The sequence below is a fragment of the Arctopsyche grandis genome, chromosome 4 (assembly GCF_051622035.1).
Source record: "Arctopsyche grandis isolate Sample6627 chromosome 4, ASM5162203v2, whole genome shotgun sequence".
NCBI classification, from domain to species: Eukaryota; Metazoa; Arthropoda; class Insecta; order Trichoptera; family Hydropsychidae; genus Arctopsyche; species Arctopsyche grandis.
In genome coordinates, this window is record NC_135358.1 from 33,689,857 (window position 1) to 33,711,517 (window position 21,661).

General features: G+C 34.4%; 3 protein-coding genes across 3 annotated transcripts in view; 2 read left to right on the forward strand and 1 right to left on the reverse strand.

Moving 5' to 3' along the window:
* The window catches only part of LOC143911157 (uncharacterized), a 369,714-nt gene that overhangs the window by 107,712 nt on the left and 240,341 nt on the right, over window positions 1-21,661 (forward strand). The gene's annotated exons all lie outside the window — the stretch shown is intronic.
* bsf (bicoid stability factor) lies at window positions 1,025-15,403 on the forward strand. The gene is made up of 10 exons (XM_077429924.1): window positions 1,025-1,296; window positions 2,511-2,701; window positions 3,584-3,782; window positions 3,869-4,187; window positions 7,615-9,009; window positions 10,722-10,904; window positions 10,983-11,027; window positions 11,277-11,593; window positions 12,030-12,787; window positions 14,573-15,403. Exons 1-10 carry the CDS (start codon window positions 1,154-1,156, stop codon window positions 14,995-14,997), a joined length of 3,975 nt encoding a protein of 1,324 aa, XP_077286050.1. The 5' UTR covers window positions 1,025-1,153; the 3' UTR covers window positions 14,998-15,403.
* Window positions 16,518-18,697, reverse strand: Bka (FCF1 rRNA-processing protein Bka). Its single transcript, XM_077430293.1, has 2 exons — window positions 18,571-18,697; window positions 16,518-18,200 (listed from the first exon to the last, which is right to left on the reverse strand). Exons 1-2 carry the CDS (start codon window positions 18,571-18,573, stop codon window positions 17,589-17,591), a joined length of 615 nt encoding a protein of 204 aa, XP_077286419.1. The 5' UTR covers window positions 18,574-18,697; the 3' UTR covers window positions 16,518-17,588.

A 21,661-nucleotide genomic window follows, 5' to 3' on the forward strand; every position in this document is an offset into this window, starting at 1 on the left:
CATCTGTCACCATACAAGTTAGTGGGGTCTTCGAAACGGTCAACATTACTTACAATATCACCCTTTTGGATATGGGTGATATTGTAAGTAATATTTACTCTTTGGAAGGCCCCAATAGTTCGTCCATCCAACTAATAAAAAAAATATCATTAATAAATAAAATATTAAATGTATCATTAAACATATATTTTATAATTTTATAGGAGGGGCTGCAGCCCGGCAGCCCATTAGGACGAGCCGCCACTGGTTAATATGTAAGTCTAATAATATTGGATGTGATATCTGTTGTAATGTAAAAAGTCTTTCAACTTTTAAATCTAAAGGAGTTAGCATTTCTGAAGAATAGAGCTCGATTTCAATTTCTACGTACGGAAACAATAGAAGCGCTAAATTAACATCATTTGAAATCACAAGCGCATATTAACGCCGAAAAAATTACAGTAAGTTCGAAAGTGCAGCCTTTTGAAAAGATTTAAGATATTATGAATGACTCGGAAATTGTATCAACCAGTCATGTTTTTAGAACTGCGTATTTTATAACAAAACATGACAGACCATATTCTGATTGTTTTGATCTATTACTTTTACAAGAATTAAATGGATTGGAAATTAGCCATAGTTTGCATTCGCGTTATAGTGCAACAAATATAATTGATCACGTCAGTCAAAACATGAAATCTCGGGTATGCGAAAAAATTATAGAATTGAATTGAAAAAAATTGTGCAAAAAATTTAGCACTACACCACTGCAGTCAATATATATATCGAAGAAAGGAACGGCAACAAAATTAAGGTTTCGGGTGTACAGCCCTCTTAGCAACCCTCATCCAATTCCGTCTCCTGACTGGCAAGCAGAAATGTACCCAATTTAATTTCAATTCACAACAATGCATGAGATATGCAATGCGATAAAAATAGTATGAACTTAATAAAATTGTACAGCGGTAGCACTGAATTAATAACTATTAATAACTTATTATAATAATAAGAATTAATAACTATTCGAATTAAAGAGGTTTAATTCGAAATGAAGAGTGATGTTGCGTAAGGTGAAGTACTAGAAATTTAATGCGCGTAGAGGTTAGGTTCGAGTTGCGGTGCGCGAGACTCGGACCGGTCGTAGTCTTTGATTGCAGTTCCTTGGATTTCAGCCATGTGGAGTGCAAATGCTTGTCGACAGGCACGACGGGCACTCAGAGGGGTGCGGGGGGTGGCTCGATTGTCTGCGCCCCTGAAGAGACCCCTGTCTTCACCCCTTCAACTTCCTACACCGACCGCATTGCCCCTTTCAGTTCCGTAAGTACCCTTTCAGTCTAGACATCTTCACCTTTCTCATCTACAAAACTGCATTCCTATATGTATTATTTGTTTATGCATATATATTTTTAATTAAGCTAATGAGTATTATAATGTGTGTACTCAATTTTAGTAAGTGTTCTGCTTTTGTGTTTATTGCAATGTATACACATATGTATATCTGTTATGTAATTTACTTGCAGCCACGATTTCTAATATGCAGAAGTTTTGTCCATTAAAATTAAATCACGTTAATATTTTTTAGCTTGATGGATTTTTTCCACAATTAAGTAGATATTATCCACTCATCCGTAAATTTATTTATCAATTTAAATTTGGAATATATCTGCACTAGCTTAGCCCAAATGATCCTGAGTAAAATTGGGTATTCTCCCCGATACAAATTATAATCAAAGGTGCAGCAGACTAGGCACGTGCCCAGGGCGCTGCGAGACGCCCCCATTTTTCTTTTTTGATTATTAAATAATAAAAAATAATTTGGCGTTCTTTGAACTTAATAAAACATTCTATATTCAACTTCATTTTTCTACTCGAAGTAACAATACTGATTGTAAAATATTACAATTTACGAGGAACGCAGGAAGTCGTCTGTCAAATATCAACGACTCGCGAATAAAACTTGTAAAACAGCAAACTGTTGTCGGTACAAATGGTAATTTGGAATTGTATTAAATATAAAATACCGCTGAAACATATTTATGTATATATACATATATATCAGGGATGGATTTGCTTCACGAAATTAAATTAACTTAACCAATCGTATTCGAAAGAAGAAATGTCTCTCTATAAAATTCTTCAATTCATTGTTGAATATAAATTAATGTCTTCATTACAGAATTTATTCATAGTTATCCGTATTTTATTTTATTTTATTCATTTTTATACATAAAACGTGCCTATTTTGAATAAAAAAATAAATATATTTTTTTGTTTTTGTCTTGATATATTTTTCTTCAACATAAAATTTCAAGAAATTTCATAAAATTTATAGTTTAAAAATTTAAGGGGGGGAGGGGGGCGCTGAAACCGATCTGCCTACACCCTCGGGCTGGGCCTGATCTGCTGGATGTTACCGAACCCAACTCTTATGATTGTTTTTTTTACATCTCTCTATGTGAATCTTTTATGAGTTAGGTGCATTATGTTTTTAATTTTCATTTTACTATACGATGATTCCTTTTATTTTTCAGAGTATTGCATAAAAACTACTCTGTACGTGCCTCTCATAAAGATAACATTGAACCTTTACTGCAACGATTAGATGAAGATGTGAGACGAAACGGCAGACTCACATCTAATGATCTCAACGAAATCTCTAGAGGGATTCAAAATCAACAGAATATAACAAGTTCACAAGCCTTACTTGCTATCAGGTGCTGCGGTAAGTACTCATACAAACGCAAACATATGTACTATATATAGCACATGGTTCTTACTTTAGTGAGTACAAGTCTATAGTCAAGTCTATTTACAAACCTCCTTTACGTTTCACATTAAGATGATTTTTTTATATCTCTTATCTCTTATCCGATCGTTTTCATACTTTGCCATATTGCCCATTTTGGTCATCAATATAAGTAAATTGATCCTCCGCCATTACGATGGTGCAAAAATATCGCGGAAGACGCGTTTGAAATCTGCCCGGCGAGATAGTCGTTGACGTTTATCCACCGTTTGTTTAGCCTATTCTCACTTTTCGCCATGTCAGATTTCAATTGTTTAAACGCCTATAATTTTTTCTTTTTACAATCTATATTTTATAATTATTCTTCTTACTTTCACTTACAATTACTATTAAGGAAAATTTTTGCCTCTTTTCCGATCGTTTTCATACTTTTATGATTGGCATTTTTATTTTATCTATATAAGAAGTATCGATACTTATTGGTTATGCGGACGTGTGTATATAATGGATGCTCGGATGCGCCCTTATAACCAACAAGTACCGAAGAATTAATAGAAATGTTGTTGTTTTTTTTGAGATTTTTTTTCATTTAAAGAAAAATACATAAGAAGTTCAAAAATTTTGTCCTAAATATACCCAAATATTTGTTTTATTATTAAAAAAACAATGAAATTCAAGAAAAACACTTACTTTATATTTTTACATTTATTTTCAATTTTTTTATGATAATTCTACATATCTAAAAGAAAAAATATATTTCATCAAAAGACATCGAAAAATCAAATAAGTCCTCTGTAAATAGTATATGAAAACATTTTTTTTCTATTTTTGTTAACATATTTTTTTTTATAATTATAGGTGAATTAGTGCCTGAAGAATTGCCAGAAGAACGTACAAAACTCGCAGAAAAAATTTGGAAGATTTTCTCTAAGAAAGATGTACCGTTGGATGTTTCACATTACAATGCTCTACTTAGAGTCTATATCGAGAACAATCAGTATATATGCAGCGACACTTTCCTCAAGACTTTAGAAGAAAAAGGACTGGAACCGAATAGGTACGATCGTATCTACATATGTATTTAAAAATACTCGCAAGTATTTCTTCAAGTTCGGTTAATTTAATATGGAAATATTATTAAAGGGTAACCTATCAGCGTCTCATGTGGAATCACTGTCAAAAAGGTGATGTTGAAAAAGCGTCACACCTTTTGGAAACGATGAGAGCGAAGAGTTTACCTTTGAGTGATGCTGTATTGGATGCTTTGGTATTGGGCCACGCTCGTCAAGGAAATATGGAGGGTGCAAATTCGGTAATAGAAGCGATGAGAGCTGCCGGTCTTAACCCCACAGCTCGGACATACACTCTCTTAGCTGGAGGGTATGCTAAAAGTGGAGATTTAGAAGGTGTCAAGAGAATATTGGCAGACTCTGCCCAGAAAGACATTTATATGTCTGATAAGGTATTAATTGAATTCAAATATTTACTATAATATAAGTACTATTAGTGGCTTGAAAATGAACACTTTTTGTTAACTAATTTCAGTGAAAGAAATTTCTCAGAAATTGAATCTGCTGAATTGTAATCTACAATATAGACCTCTTATTTTCCCATCTTTTGATCCCAGTTGATAAAACCCTTCTTCATTTTTGAGGGAACAGTCACCAAAACAGAACTAGCATCTCCCCTTCCTCAATCTACATTTGGATCTTTGATCATTCCTTCTTCTGCTGCAGGATGGCTGACATCTGAAATATGTTCCATTCACTTCGCTTAATGTTCCAGATTTTTTTTTATTTAGCATCTTGTCGAGCCAAATGAATTTTTTTCATTTACTTCTGATACTTCCATTAATGTTCTGTCATCTTCTGCCTCCAACAAAAGTTATTCGATATACATATTCTTCAGGTGTCTCCTGCGAAACATCAATTCTCGTTAAATGAACTCTCAGTTTCTATACTTGTCTCGTTGGCTCGGTACTAGGAACATCATAGTAATCATTCCAGAAATAAATTCCAATGTTACGACTCTCAACTGTTAATTCAATATTTATTAAATGCAAATTAATTATTTTAAATAAAATTATTACCCTAGAATTTTTAATTTAAAAGGTTTTGGTTTCATTTCATACATATGCATGTAGCTGTAATAAACAGTTATTAATCTTATTCAAAATTCATGACAAATTATATTCAAGTATAGAAACAAAGAGTTCATTTAACGAGAATCGGTGAAACCAGGTTCACCTATTCTTCAGTGCATAAATGTTCAATTACATTAGAAGGCAAATTTGATGATGTTAGACCAAGTTTTGCAGTTTGTCCAAATACTGCTTCGTATGGAGACCGTTTGATTCCTGGACGGAATGCCCTATTTTTCATAAATTGGGCAGTCCTCAGTCCTTTCTTCCAATTGGTGCTGTTATGATCCAGCATCCAAGTTGACAGCATGTTTTCAATGTTCTGATTTTTTTCTGAATTTACAATGCCTTGAGACTGACTCTGTCTCGGTTTTCCATGGACTATTTTTAACTCGGGCCACTCCAGCTTAAGATCTTCAACGAAGTCACGTCCATTATCAGACTGCAATATTGTCGGTGCCCCAATTAGAGAAAATATGTCGTGAATGTGATCCGTCACTTCTTCGGCTTTGTTGCTCTTCAGCGCTCTTAAAATGACAAACTTTGTTAAATGGTCTCGGTAAACCATTATGTACTTGTACTCTCCATCAGCTTGCGACTGAAAATCAATCAAGTCTACTCGGCATTGACTGTTAAAATGAGGAAAAGCCATCGGCTTAACAACCAAACACTTTCTTTCACTCTTTCGTTTTTTTAGACAAGACTCACATAAGTTGAGGAATGTTTGTATCTCTAGGTAAGTTATATTTTTATACGTCTTTTGTATTTCTTTCTTCATTCGGTCACGCCCTCCGTGACCAATTGCTCTGTGAGTCTCTAAGAGTATGTCGAACACTTGTTCCGTTGAAACATAATACAATATTTGTGAATCCGCCACCGGAAATATTAGATGCTCTTTTCCCCCAACAGACAACACGTCGTAATGTTTCAATAACCAATTTTTATTGGAATCATTCCCTCCCTTTCTTACTTCTTTGACTCTTTCTATTAAATCTTTATATTTTAAAATGTTCATTAAAACGGAGTTTTTCTTTGGCGTTAATTTTGATAATATTTCGTAAAACTGCTTCTTATGTTCGTTCATTGCGTTTGAAAAATTCTAAAAAATATTTAATTTATGTATAGTATACTATTAAGTGTATATGAGTTAATGCTTTGTATAAAAAGCTTGGACTTACTTCGGAGGTCTGCATTTTATCAGTAGAGATGATAGTCGGAGTCGGCTGGTCAATTATATAGATTTAGAGGTTAGCAATGATGGACGTATGGTTAATTGTTCGGAATATAGAAGCTAGCAATGATATGGACAGGCACGGTCTTGGTGAAAGGTGGATCGAGTTTGATGCGTGCAACAACTGTGACACAAGCAACGAAAATGATAAACATGAGCGTTGCCATACACACCACACTCACCAACTAAGTTGGTGAAAGTTTACTTCTACTAGTGAAAGTATACTTTCACCAGATAATTCAGATTCACTGTATATATGAGCCGTTATATTTGAAAGTGGCGGAAGCTCTACTTTCAGTCCCAAAAACACTTGTGTTTGACTTAATTCACAAATTGTTATCATTTCTTTTATGGTACGATTTAACTGTACGTTGAGAAAAATACTTGGTATCTTAAAAAAATGATAGTGCATTAAAATTTTGCATTAAACAATCTCGTATTGTGCGTCGAATAAAATATTTTTGCATTATAAAGTGATCATTCCAAAAAATTGATTTTATCATTGGAATAGATACAAAAAGTGGCAACGTTGCAAGTCTTCCGCTATTGACAACTGTCGACTGTCAAAAGTGTTACCTTTTGTTTACGTATTACGTATGAATATGAATGATGATGTCAGGTCGTAGAGTCGAAGCCGAAGAGTAAAAAAGAAGAAATCCAGTAGAGAGAAGCGTTGGTCGTTATCGGTTCGTATTTTGGTATTCGCGACGGTATGGTATGTCGTTATACATATTTCATCCGCTTTTTAAGTAGCAAATATTTTTGTCAATGATCAAAGCAAAGTTTCTAATGCAATCTGTATCCGTCATTTAGAAATGCACACAATTTTTTGGTAATGTACAGAAACTTTTTATAATGTACAAAAATTTTGTTAAATTGCTTTTTTAAATGCACATTTATTTTATAAAATGGGCGTTTAAATTGTTCCCTTTTTTTTCCGAATGTCAGAAAAGCAGAATAAACGTATTGCAGGTCAGCAATATTTTTAAATATTGTTAAACATTATATTTAATGTTTTGCGAAATATTCCTCGAAATGAAGAAAAGTGGACTTACGGCTCGTATACATGTAGGGTTTAAATTGAACGAGAGGTTGATGTATGGGCTATGGCTGGGAAAGAGAATGTTATGGGGATGACGACTGCTGAGGGGATGAAAGTAGCGGGTGACCGTCACCGTACCGAACGTTAAAAAGTCGAAAATGTTCGTTTACCATGCATACATATGAAAAACGGTTAGTATATATATATATATATATATATATATATATATATATATATATATATATATATATCGGTGGCATGCGGTAAAAGTCTCTCTCCCCCCCGTCGTACATCCTCACTTAATTTGCAGGATTAATTAGGATTCACACCACATATAATATGTATATACATTTAGATTTCATCTAGTGGATATTTATTTTTCGATAAGTGTTCAATTTTAAGATGCTGTTTGTCTAATTGTTTTACCTTTTAGTATTGTAGACTATTAATAATTTAACTGCAATTTTTATTTCTAGGATCTGATGAATATTATCGAGGATTCGGCTCTAGGAGGTCACGTGGAAATCATAAATTTCATACTGGGTAAAATGCAACGTTCGGCTGGCTACAATCAAGACGCAATCAGTTTGATATATCGTCTGTTAAACGTCAATTGTCATGAAGCAGCGCTTCAAGTCTACGAGAGTATGACGAAATCTATGTACTCCAGTGACAATACCATTCCGAATCATTACGGCATATTTTTTGTAAAACATTTAATCAAATCGAATACACCGATTGACTTAGTCGTTTCCACTTGTAATAAATTGATCGAAAAAAATATAGCACCTAGAGCACATCAAATTGCAGTTTACGCCGCTTACCAAAAAGGCGACTATGACATGTCTCTGGCTTTGCTCAATTCTATGAAAAGTTCTGGGGAGACTCTGAAGCCACACTACTTTTGGCCTTTGATTGCAATGGCCAACAAAAATTCTAAGACAATGTTGAACGTGGTTCGGATTATGATTGAAGATTTTGAGATTTTTCCTACCGTTGAAACGTTACGAGACTATGTTATTCCAAATTTCAAAAATGTAGACCCAATTAAAATGGTTGAATGCTTGCGTGAAGAGGGGGCATTGTTGTCGATTGCCGTCCGTAGTGTGATTGTATATTTGCTGAGGGAAAATAGACTCCAAGATGCCGCTAACGTTGCTTCGGTGTATGGATGTAAGACCAATTTAAAACCGATTAAAAACAGTCTGTTGAACGCATTCATAAAGACTCGTGACGTGGATGCGTTTGTAACTATGGTGAGCATGACGTGTTCCGAAGAATTGGCAATGAAACGTTCCAATCAAACTGAGGATAGTCCAGAAACAGAGATTTTAGATTTTCAATCGGAACAAAAAGAAGTCATAGGTAAAATTCTTCATATGTTGGTCGATACACAGACGGATTTAAAAAATGTATTGGAAGGATTTTTGTCAAACGGTTTGGGCACAACTAATGAATGGATTGATAAAATACAAACTGCAATTGGCGATGGAATCACGCCCGATGTTAAAAACTTACTGATGAAATTGTCAGACAATGAGTTGAGTCCGACTGCTTTTGAACGAGTTACTGTACCTACTTTGCGCCGGAATTCACAACAGTTGGAAACGCTCATCAGTAGTCATGAACAAAAAGGAGAAAACGTTTTAGGATTGAAGAAGCAGTTGTTGTTATCGTACTGTCGGACGAAAGACATTGAGAATATTGAAAAAATGTTAAAACATCTCGAAGAGATTCAGTTTGTGATGACTCCTGGTGTTTTGGCCCACGTCGTCGACGCTTATTGTCATAGTGAAAATCTTGAAAAGGCTTTGGAAATACATAGTAAACTATTGGAGAAAAATCCTGACTTTTTACTAGACAATTCTAAGGTAATTTTTTTTATAAACCTCGCAATACAATATTTTAATATGTTTATAGTAGCAGATAGGCTGTTGACAGTTAGGTCAAATTTTTTTCTATAGTTCTTTTTATTATATGCAGATTGTGTTTGTGTCATAGCAACAGCTCTGATTATAGTCATAGACAACGTTCACACATTTATTCGATAATTCGCTGTAATTGTAATAAAGGTAGTTTTGAAGGCTAGTATAAGTAGAGACACGTATTTTGAGCATGTATTTTTGTCAATTTTAGCTTTTGCATTTTAGCGTTTTAGGGCATTAAAAATGTTCAATTTTAGCATCTATTTTTATGAAGAGTTAAATTTTAAATAATAAAAAATTTCGATGAATTTTAATCAAATTTATATACTGTATACAATTTAAAGACAACACAACAATTAAAAAATAATAGAAAAAATTCAAAAATGTTTTGAAATTAAAATTACAATGAAAAAAACATGAATATAAAAATACAAAGACAAAAAATATGAATATAAAAATATAATACCAAATAAAATTGATTAAAACTTAACATGGAGCATATTTCTACAGATTATTTTTTGAGACTCGTGCGACGATCGGTAACAATTATATTGTATTTGCTAAAATACCTTTCAGCATCCACACTATTGACGGGACACCAAATAGATTTTAGAGCGGCACAACCAAACTCTTCATATTTAATTTTTGTTGCCATCAATAATAGCAATATATATCCGGCGTGGATTCACTTTTTATATTCTCTATTAATTGTCTAAAAAGCGCTGATATCCTTCCGAACATTGAGCCTCTGCTAATACATTAAACAATGGCAGGTTTCTAAAAAACAAAACTGTTTCTTTAACATTAATATTAGATTTTGAATCTGTCACAGATGGATTGAATAGTTTACTCAATGTTCGGAGGAATAGATTTGTCTCATTTAGTCTTGAGTGCGCGTCTAGTATTAAGATGCTTTTTTGAGCAGCCTTTTGGATACACAGCTCCAACTGTCTCCTTTTGTTTATAGTAGTAGACAAAAGCAGTTGCTTGGTTTCGACAGGAAAAACACCGTCTATGGTAAACTGCAAGCTCTGTTTTATCCCCTCAATTTCTTCACATATTAAATGGGCAAAGGGATAGGAAGACTCTTATAAATTGTCTTTTAATTTTATAAATTTTATGCAAATTTCACTTTTGTTTGTTATTTTAGCATCTATTCGTATATTTTACGAATTTAGCATCTATTAGCATATGTCTGTCTGTCGCGTATGCTTTCCTATACCATTCAATCGATTGCGATGAAACTTACATGAGTTATTGTGCGCATGCCTGCGATGGTTTCTGTATAAAGAAATCTCCCAATAACGGAAAAGGGAACGGGAAAACAGGAATGAGTGGTATTGCAACGCAATGATTTGCCACCTGCGTTAGGGCAAAATAAATAAACAATTGAATAATTTAAAATGTGTTCGCCGCCTGCGTTTTTTCGACAAATTATCATTAATGTAATTTAATTTGACTTAAGTATTAATTTGAAACTGAAACATTCACTTATCGAAACACATTGAGAAACGGGAACGGGAATTGCATGCGTTATTGTGGCATTGCAATGCATGCCGGGTTCAGCTAGTATAATATAAAAATGATGGATAGAAGTTCAAGTCCTCAGAGGACATTCCCAGATTCATGGAGTCAAAATTATTTTTTTAATTTTTCAGATAATGAGGTTTGTGCAATTATTCGTCAAGAAAAATAGAATTGAAGAGGCAATCAAAATGCTTCAAGGGGCCACAGTAAAACCCTTTGGAGGCAGTGTTGATCAAGAAAATAGTCGTAGTTTTACTGAAATATTGTGTCATCAGATGTTTCAACTTTTAGCTGATAAAGGTGACGTAAAAAATGTAAGTTTTTGTTTAAAAATTTTTAAATTTGCGTATATTTTATATTTGATATTAAAACGATATTGATTCCTGTTGCAGATTCAGACTATTACGGATATTATTGTTGAAAAAGGATTTGCTAAGGTAATATAACATTTGATGTGTTAATTATATTGGTAACTAGACAATTCCATACGAGTCAATTTCACAAGAGAAACGTTTGCATTGTGAAAAATTTGTTTGCACGTTGTTTCAAAATTGTTTTAAAATTAAGAATTTTCATTGTTTCATATTTATTTATACATTGCACCATTCTCTTGTAACATTGACTATTTGTCATGGAACCGTTTGAAACTTTCAACGTTTAAATATTTAAATGGACATTGAATTTAGGTTTCGAATACTCTGCTTAACCCGTTGGTTAAAGCCAATTTGGTGGCCGGTGATGTCAATGCCGCCATCGATGTCTTTGAAGATAGTTGTCGGCAGCATAAGTTGACTCCTTACAAGTCAGAATTGGTTAAAAAGTTAATTATGGATGAGGATGCTGTTGGTTTGCAAAAAGTAACAGATCTCAGTACGATTGTTCATGGTGAAGTCAATAGCTTGTATGATCTTGTATTTGGATTTGTGGAATGCAACCGATTGAAGCAAGCCCGTCGGATTTTGGAAACACCTGGCATGCGAACAAGAAATAGGCGGTTGAACGAGTATGGTTCTTTTATTTTATAACCTTCATTTGCAAACGATCGACAAGCGCCAGACAGACTGAACCACAGATTAACTGTACGTGTACCTTATGCGTGCGCACTGCTCGCACTTACACTAAGCGAAATCTACCCAAAGTCCCGACATACCTACCCTGTATACGTTCTGTTACTCCTGATACTGTATACGTTCCGAATTTTGCCTTATTAAACTCGCCAGAAAGACCAACTCAATTTTAATAATTGCATCTGTGCATATCGAAAGGTTACTCGTCATCTGATGTGCAATCTATCATTCGTGAAGTCGAGAATTGCGTTTAAAGCAACCATCCGGTTAATCTGTGGTTCAGTCTGTCTGACGCTTGTCGATCATTTGCACCAAACCCTTCATTTGATATACATATATATATATTTTTTTTAATTTTTGTACACATTTCAGCGCTTGCATATATAATGGCAGATTGGGAAATATTGAATTGTTGGAAAAACTTTTTGAAGTCACACGCGAGTTGACTCACATTGATCGAACGGAGATGTTTCAACAGTTGTTAAATCACTACATTAACACGGAAAATACCGAAAAGGCAACTGGACTTTGGATGCTAATGCAAGAAGAATCCGTGCCTGCGTCGGATAAATTCCTCATCGATTTGGCCAATTATTTGAAAACGAAAGATATACCTATTCCATTTTCAGTTCCAAATGTTCAATCAATTCCAAATGTTCCATCAATTCCAAATGTTCAATCGTCGGATACAAAGACATTGAATAATGATAAAAAGTTTGTGAATAGATTTTCAGACGATCAAAACGATGAAGAATTTCGTGTATTTAAAAATTTTGCAGAAGAAGGAAAATTTGTAGAAGCGAAAGACTGCTTTTTGCAAAAATTGCAATCTAGCCCACCTCCCTCAAAAAGATTTCTCAGATACGCGATCTACAGAATTGTACAGTCTGGCAAAGTAAAACTATTGGAAGAAATTGGAAAACATTTGTCTGACGATCAAAAGTCTATGGTATCGTTTGATAATAAAAGATGTTCGGTAATTGCGTCCACCGGAAACGTTAGCAGTTATTTAGACGAGTTGGAAAACTTAATTGATTCCGCAAAAGAGGAGGATTTGAATTCAATAGAACAAAGTTTCCCAAGAGGCGGCATTTTTGCTATGCTAGCAGATAAAAATAGTTACGAAAGAGGTTTGTATACAAATTATTGAAACGTTTTGGTTGACTTACATATCTATTACTTTTTACTATTTTAATAATAATATATGTACATACCAGGGGCGTATATTTACAATTGCGTTATTGTGTGCATGCCCACAATGGTTTCTGTTAAAAAATCACCCAAAAACAGGAAGTGGCATTGCAACGCATGCCGGGTTCAACTAGTTAATATATAAATAATAATAAAATTCGTTTTAAAAAATATCGCTCTTTTGGTGCTACTTTAGTATACGGTCTATGTACCTTTGAATCGCAGTCGACTATTTTTTTTTATTTGTATCGTAGCAACGACCTGTTTATTATAAGCATTTCTATCAAAGTATCGTCAGCAGTGAAGAAAATAACGACCCTAACAACCTAATCTCAAATGATTAGGTGTTGGCTGCTAAGATATGTTTTTTCTTTAAGTTTTATTTCATCAATATTTTCACAAAAAAAAGATATCTTAGCAGCAAACACCTATTTATTTATGGGTCAGGTTAAGTTAGGGTTGGCCCTATTCAAAATATCGTCAGCAGCGAAGAAAATACCGACCCTAACAACCTAATCTTAAATTAATAGGGCCACCCTAACTTAACCTAACCTAACCTGACCCTTAAATAAGTAGGTGTTGGCTGCTAAGATTTTTTTTTTTTAAGTTCTATTTCATCAATGTTTTCACAAAAAAAAAACATATCTTATTTATTTAAGGGTTAAGGTAGGTTAGGTTAAGTTAAGGTTGGCCCCATTCATATGAGATTAGGTTGTTAGGGTCGGTATTATTCAGTCTCAGTGTCCCACACGAGAATTCAGACAGTGAGACCACATATTAACACTATGGTGGCCGCTGACTCATATTCGTATCATGTTTGGTGCACAACGGTTACTGGTCGCTGATACATTTATGATTCACGACTGCGCGAATATATTTTTCAGTACGCTGATATATATTTGTATAACGTTTTCGTCATAAACGTAAACGTGATACAAAATTGTATCATTGGCCACAGAGTTAGGTTAAGTTAGGGTCGCCCCTGTTCATTTAAGATTAGGTTGTTAGGGTCGGTATTATTCAGTCTCACTCTCACACGCGAGAACTGAGACAGTGAGACCGCATATTATAGTAAAAACGTGAAGGTAGATCGCATACTAAAGTAGATATATGAAGGTAGACCGCATACTAAAGTGGCACTGCTTTTTTTTTTATTAATTTTTCATATATAGCACAGCCAAAATCAACACCCACCATACGCCACTGGTACATACATAATTATAGAGGTCTGGCAAAAGTCTCTTTAGAAATTATTTTTCATATTACTAATGAGCAAAATTTAAAAACAAATAATTCATGTTGTAAATAAGAGCTTATTAATTGGTATTTGAAAAAATATCAGGTATATGTGAGCCGATATGTCATACTCTCTTTATACATGGAGTTTTCCGTTACATTTCTTAGAGCTCTCTTCCCATGGAATCGATTCTTATTTCTAGATTTCTAGATAGACCAGTTCTAGTGTCACAAAATTTAAAATCCTTTGTGCGATTGTGCATACACAAGAAACACGAATATGATATGTTCTGCAATTAATGATTAAATGAAACTTCAACGTTTTATTAATGAAATTTGCAAACGATTCAGAAACAAAAGAAGAATTATAATTATAGTGAGAGGAATTTGCCACATTTTGTAATATATAATGGATGATATAATGAATTGTGTTTATTATTAGTTGTAATAATGTGTTCAAATCATAAACAAGTTGTATTTATTTTCAGTTGTGGCCATAATGCAAAAATATTGTGATCGTGGAATTGTATCACCCATGAATACCCTATGGTCGTACCATTTGATCGAAAATAACATTGACGAAGCAAAATCAATCTGGGACAAGTATTTGAAAGATACGGATATTGTTAATTTCAAAAAGTTGGTCAAAACCGCCGAAGACACCAACAACCCAAATTTGATCCCGACCGTGATCGATTGTATGAAAACAAATCCCAATATATCGACGGGCGCCTACGCATTTTTATACTCACGACAAATAGATATTTTATTAAAATTGGGCCAAATTGACAGCGCACAACAGCTACTTGAAAAATGTTTAAAAGAAGACATTCCTATGTCCAGTTTAAATGAAAACACTTTGAATCAGTTAAAATTAGCTGGGAATAGAGAAAAAGTTTCAACTTTTGCCTAGACATTAATTTTCACCCAGAATCTAACAAATCGTTTTACATTTAAAAAATGCATTTTGGAATTTCAGTACATATGAATAGTAGAATCGTATGTTCACATATGTATTTAACTATTTGTAGTTATATCTTCTCAAATTTAAAATCAATTATGAAGTGAATATGCTGCCGTCGGCAAATGGCCGATATATAATTATTGGAGTTATATTTGTTATTGTTTATAATCGAAAACTGCTACATATGTATATTTTCGAATATATCGAATTTCTATTTTAAGTTGATATCCTTTTTACAGATCGGTAATTGTATTCATTCCTACTTCTGAATTTATAATACAATATTAAACTTATGTATTTATATGTTTTAGATTTAGTATGTTGTATTTTTATGATTAATAAACTAGTTAATTAAAAAAATATTTTTTTATTGTGTACTGGTATCACCTATTATGTACATCATTAAGAACGTTGATTCTATAAAAACTGTATAACAGAACCGCAATGTGGCATCCAAGTCTTCTATACTTCAATCGCCCAAGACCAGGTAATTTCTGGATTTTTCGTTAATTTTTTCCTCCATTGTCAAAAATTTAAATATATATAATTTTAAAAAATTTTAATTTTTAATTTATATGGCAATTTAAAAGGTCAGTAACTTTATTTTATTGATAATAATTTTATTTTTTATATATTTAACATATTAAGTTAACATTACAGAATACTTTAATGCGTCACTGTGACCAGACATCATCATATACATATATAGTATCGCTGTTCCGTCTGTGTGTGTCTATCTGAGATAACGCTCGCTGTACTACATATAATAGTCTTTTCGATTCGATATACATATGTATGTACGTCACTGCTAAAACGTATACGAAGATATAATAACAAAAGAAAAAACTTCTATATATACTAATCGATGCCAATCTTTTCGCTTGTCTGAGAATTTACCGCCATCTATTGAAAATTTATTTGATTAATTTTTCTATCGGTGTTTTATATTGTTTATATGTAGGTAGGTAGGTAGATTTTACCATTTTAAACAATGAAATATAATTATTAAATTAAATATATTTAAGATATTTGGAAAAAATTCGACCGCGTGGGGATCAAACACATGACCGACGAGACATTTCTTTTAATTTTTTTTTATTTAATAACTTAATATGGCAACACCCATACGATGATATGTCATCGGGTACAACGTTATGTAGTATAAGTATAATACAAATATTATATATAAGAACTAGCGAGCCATTACATATGTTATAGATAATAAATTTTTTAAATTATTCAAATAGTGGTGACATAAACGGTGCAATAGTCAAGCAGTCGGTAATCGTTAATGTATATAACTTCATTATATTGATTCATTTCTTCTCCTATTCTATTTTTCCAATATTTCCAATATTTTTATACTTTAGTTTAGTTATGTAATGTGCTATTTAATCATATTATAGCTTTCATTCTTTTCCTTTTCATTTGTTTATTTTGTATTTACCTTTTTCATTTGTTTTATATTTGTAAATTTCAATTTCTTCTTATATTCTATTTTATAACCTTTTCCAAATATTTTAATACTATAGTTTAATTATGCAATGTTCTACATATTTTGTCATGCCTTTATTCTTTACTTTTTAATTTGTTTTCCTCATATTTATCTTTTTCATTTTTGTAAAAATCTATTATTGGACTCGGATGTTACATATATTATTTATTTACTATTTGTTTTTTATACATATCTATGTACATCCTGTCTGTTGATTTTTCAATTAATAAAATAAAATAAAAATAAAATAACTTACTGATCATCTACGTATTTCAGCCAACTAAATTTATCCAGTGAGAAAATTTGACCCTGAGGTCTTGGCTGATTTGTAATCAGTATTGTAACATATGTAGAGATTAGGTGATTGGTGCTCGTCGACCACTATTTTACTTTTACTATCGTCTATCATAAGGTTTCGCGACCCATCAACCAACAACCTCTCTATGTTGAGAGTACCCACTGGGTATAAATACTAGGCGGTTTTGGTCCATGTCTCATTAGAAGCTGGCAGGCTGACGGATCAAGAACAATAAACTACCTCTACCACTACTGTTGCATCTTTCACTCCGATCTCAGAAACCCCTCTATACGCCCACGCTACAATATCTATCCCTGATCACATTTTCATTTTGATATTGAATGCTATTTTACGAATCTAACTAAGGGAAGTAATTGTAGTGAAACAACACTATTGTTATAGACACCCTTTTAAATATGATGGATGGGAAGAAAGTAAAGTGGAATCTAACGACATGCTCGGATCAATGCCAATTCGTAGGAATACAATCCGACCATGTTGTAAGGCCCCCACATAACTATGTATACATTATGATTTTAGAAATAAATAAACATAAGTTGTCCAAAATAGTATACACACATATGTATTTTATTTGGATCGGGTCAAATTTTTAACAAAATGTAATATTTCAACAAATACATTTGTTTTTTTATCATACATTTTACGAGTTTTACTTGATACAAGATTATTGCATACATAAATATCTGAAATCACTTTTAACTTTATACATAATCAATATTAACTGGGTCAGACTGCATTTTTTGGTGCTCCATATGCGTCTGGCATTCGTTCTATCGTATACCTGTGCTGCGAAACATACATGATCGGGACGCCTGGTATTTTCCGAATTCTTCGTTTGAGATCCTTGTCGTTTGTCGCTACAATATAACACTTGTGTTGCATAACTCGATTGACCAAACAATCATCGGCGTATGTGCCTTTATGGAGGCATTTGATCCTCTCAAATCTGGGATCTTTGATGATCTTCAAAGCTACTCTGTATTTGCGCCCCAGTTTTTCCAGCTCGCCTAGGACACAGTCGGTAATGTATGGGATGCATTTCGCATATAGGCAATCCATCATATTTTGAATTATATCCAATTTGTTTTTAATAGAGAAGTTCACAAAATTTGTGTCGATCAGTACGTGATACGGAGGACCTAGTTGCATGTTGTATTGGAAGAAGAGTGCGGAGCTCGCTTGAGGAGCTTCTCTTATTTTCAATTTTTGTGGATCTTCTGGCTTCTTTTTAGACGGTGCCCTGTGTTCTTTCTTTATTCGGGCGTCATTGAGTGAAATCATTTTCTTCATTTGAGCGAATCTCTTTTCAACAATTTTACGTGTTTTCTTTTGTTTCCCCTGAAATGAAAATATGAATCGTACAGCTCATTGAACAGAGTTAGTAATGTAGTATTAATAAGTAGACGTGAATTAGTGATTTTAAAATTTTGTTTCAAGTAAACAAGTATCTTAGTAATATTACACATGGCTTTGATCACAATTGGTTATAGCCCCATGATTTGGATAAATTTAATTGTCAATGCAGTTTTATTCAATAATAGTTTCATATTCTATTAGAGCACACTTATAACTTTTCAAAATAACGCCGTAAAGTATATACTTGGGTGCGTACCAAGGTATTTAATGTACATAAATTGAATGGTTTAAGCTTTATATATACAAATTAGATTAGATTTTGAGAAGACTGATAAATCTGACAAATACTAACCATGTTGGAAAAGGATAGCTGACAGTACTACCAGGTTATGTTTCCAGAGACAGATCACTGAGATCTGACAGTTGAACACACGTGTGACGCTAAACATCTACACGTAACACCTTAAAAATTGGCTATAACCAATACTTAAAAATAATAAGTTGCTTGTAATAAGATTGGACTGAAATGGTTTTGAAAAAACGTACAGATTGAAAAATACATCTACCGAACTTTCACTGAACATTTTATGACAGTTGACACGAATTTTCAATGAGAAGGATCGAGAGGATCGTCAAGTTTAAGGGCAAACGGATTATTCTGCAGAAAGCGATCTCGCGCACGTCACTAAAATCTCGATCACGGAATATCTGGCATTCGAGTTCTCGTTAGTACAATATTTCGCTTGAGGGAGTTTTTGGGTGCCAGATGTTCCGTAATCGAGATTTTAGTGACGTGCACGGGATCGCTTTTTGCGGAATAATTTATTTCTAAAAAAAGGGTAATGAGGTTAATTTTAAGTCAGGATTTTTATTAAAAGAAATATTAATCAAAGATCATTTGAATGAAATTTAAAGCAGCTTTTAATATGCCACAGAGCGTATAAAAAAATAACAGTTTATCTTAATTAAAAAAAGATAAAATAAGCTGAATTAGGTGCCAGAGAACCGTTCCAATGCGTGATATTACAAAAAAGTACCGAATTTAAGATTTATTTTCATTTTAGTATTGCATAGGGGTGGGTTCAATCCAAATGAAAGGCCAAAGTCGCAATACAGCATTTATTGAGTGATTCAGGAGGCCCACGCGCAGTCAGTGCTCGTTCTAGAATACCCCCTGTACCAAGTATACCTCCTTTTAAAAATCAAATTGTTCACTAAAGCTTACCCGATCCGTTTAGGATTTATCCATTGTTTAGGCATGTACAGTGTAGGAATCTAGAACAACTTGTGCTATTACGAATCAAAACCAGTGATCTCATCATCGATCCTGTACAAACATGCATAGCTCAAGGGCAACGCCCCCTTCGACTATTCCAGAAGAAAGAGTTCATCGCTCGATCGTAAAACGAACGAAACCCAACAGCGATGTCATCAGGAAGTTGTAACACATGTCTTGAAAGTCTTTTACACGTGGCACATGCCCGCATTCTTAAATGAACGACGTCCTGGCGCTGATCACATAACTATAAACCACACGTGTACCGAAGACACGTGCCTCAAAAACAGGTCAACACGTGTCCCCAACACACGTGTCCTGGAAACGAAGACAAAGCATCTGCACACGGCACGTTTCAAGCCAGAACGTATATAAAGCGACGCACCAGCTCCCAACACCAGAGTGAACCTCTGGAGTTCAACCAGCTCATAAACGATCCTCTTACAAACTACACAACATGTGTTTCGTTAGGCCGGGATACGGTCAACATACCTTCCCTACCTTACAACAGTTTTACGGTAAACGGGCTACTAGTCATATGTGAACCAGTCACAGGACAACCGGTCGCTCTAGATCGATCACACGTGATCACCCATCACACTAACACTGGTGACGAGAAAATTGGTCACACCTTAAAAGGTCTGTTCATACTTAGTCAGCACGTACCGACTTCAGCAGGTATCCGGCCGTACGACAAGTATTCTTTGGTACATTTTGTATGGGTATATTCATACCAACCGTCACGTTTACGCCACGGCAGGCTTACAGCAGTACCCGACATTTCCTCTTCATACCTTACAGCAACATCCGTCAACGTATCGTATCCGTTTTTTTGGCCATCGTGGAAATATACACGCGAATTACGTGCCATGAGTCAGCCGCTTTGCTGTTTTGGACCAATTATCGATAGTGACAGTTGACAGCTGTTCAATCTTTCGACATGATTTTGGTGCAAATATTTAAAAAACTTTTAAATCTTTTACGGAAATATTAAAAAAAATTTTGTCCATCATCCACAAGCTCCTTATACAGTGTCCAAAACTCTCCTTCGGTTTTTCTATTTTTTAACATGGGATGCACATCAAAACGCCTCCGTGCTTTTTTATTGCCTTCTTGAGCTTCTTCTTCCAACAACAACAACGCGATTATACATAATTTAACGCCGAAACATTTTTGCTGACTTGTATTCTGACGCGTAGCTACGAATGCAAGTGTATGCATTCATATTGTAAGTACTCGACAATACGACGTAAGCAATATTACGCCTGTAGGTGGGGTAGGTAGTGTTGACCGTATCCCAGCCTAACGAAACACTGTTGTTCTTGTTTTATTGTTTGCCTAAATATTGTACAAGTGTATTAGAATATTTGAGGAAGTTTTCTCGAAGCGGCTATTGGCTGTTGACTTAGTGTCGTGATGGCCGCTGGATCTGCAATGTATCGTTGCTCTGGATCCGGCTATGTTCAGATGTCTCTGGATATGGCAGTGTGTTGCTGGCTCGGCATCCGGCTGAGTTGCAAGCGTTCTTCGATTGTAGGGTAGTGTAGTGGTAGCTGTTTAGATGCTGGATGTCGACTGGTCCGCTGCTGTGTGTCGGCTGATCTGCTGCTGTGTGTCGACTCTTGTTGCTGTGGGTCGACTGAAGTTGTTTGGGATGGACCTCCTTTTATATTGTTTTTGGGGATCCACGTGACCTGTGTTTGGCGATTGATTCCGAGAAGTGCACGTGGTGTTTACGTGTGCAAGTTATGCGAGGAATGTGGTTTGTTGTTTTAGGGTGGACGTTTCTCGAATGTTTGGCGTCGTTCCGCTCGATTTAGTTTAATGGCTGCAGGTGTTCTTCGTGTCGTTCTGATTGGTTTGTTGCGGTGGAATATGCTCGAATTTTTGGCGTCGTTCCACTCGATTTAGTTTAATGAATGCAGGTGTTCTTCGACTTGAGATGACGTCAATGTTTGAGCGTGAGAAATGTATTCACCGTCGCATTAGATGTTTCGATGGCGATGACGAGATTCCTACGCGCCGTATCGTCATGGCCTGTAATGTATAAGTAAGCCGATTTTCCCTTGCACTCGGCCAAAGTGCTGTGAACATGACGCGACCGCGACGTGTAGGTAGATATGAATAGAAATGTAATAAAATGACATATTTGAAACGGAGTCGTGCA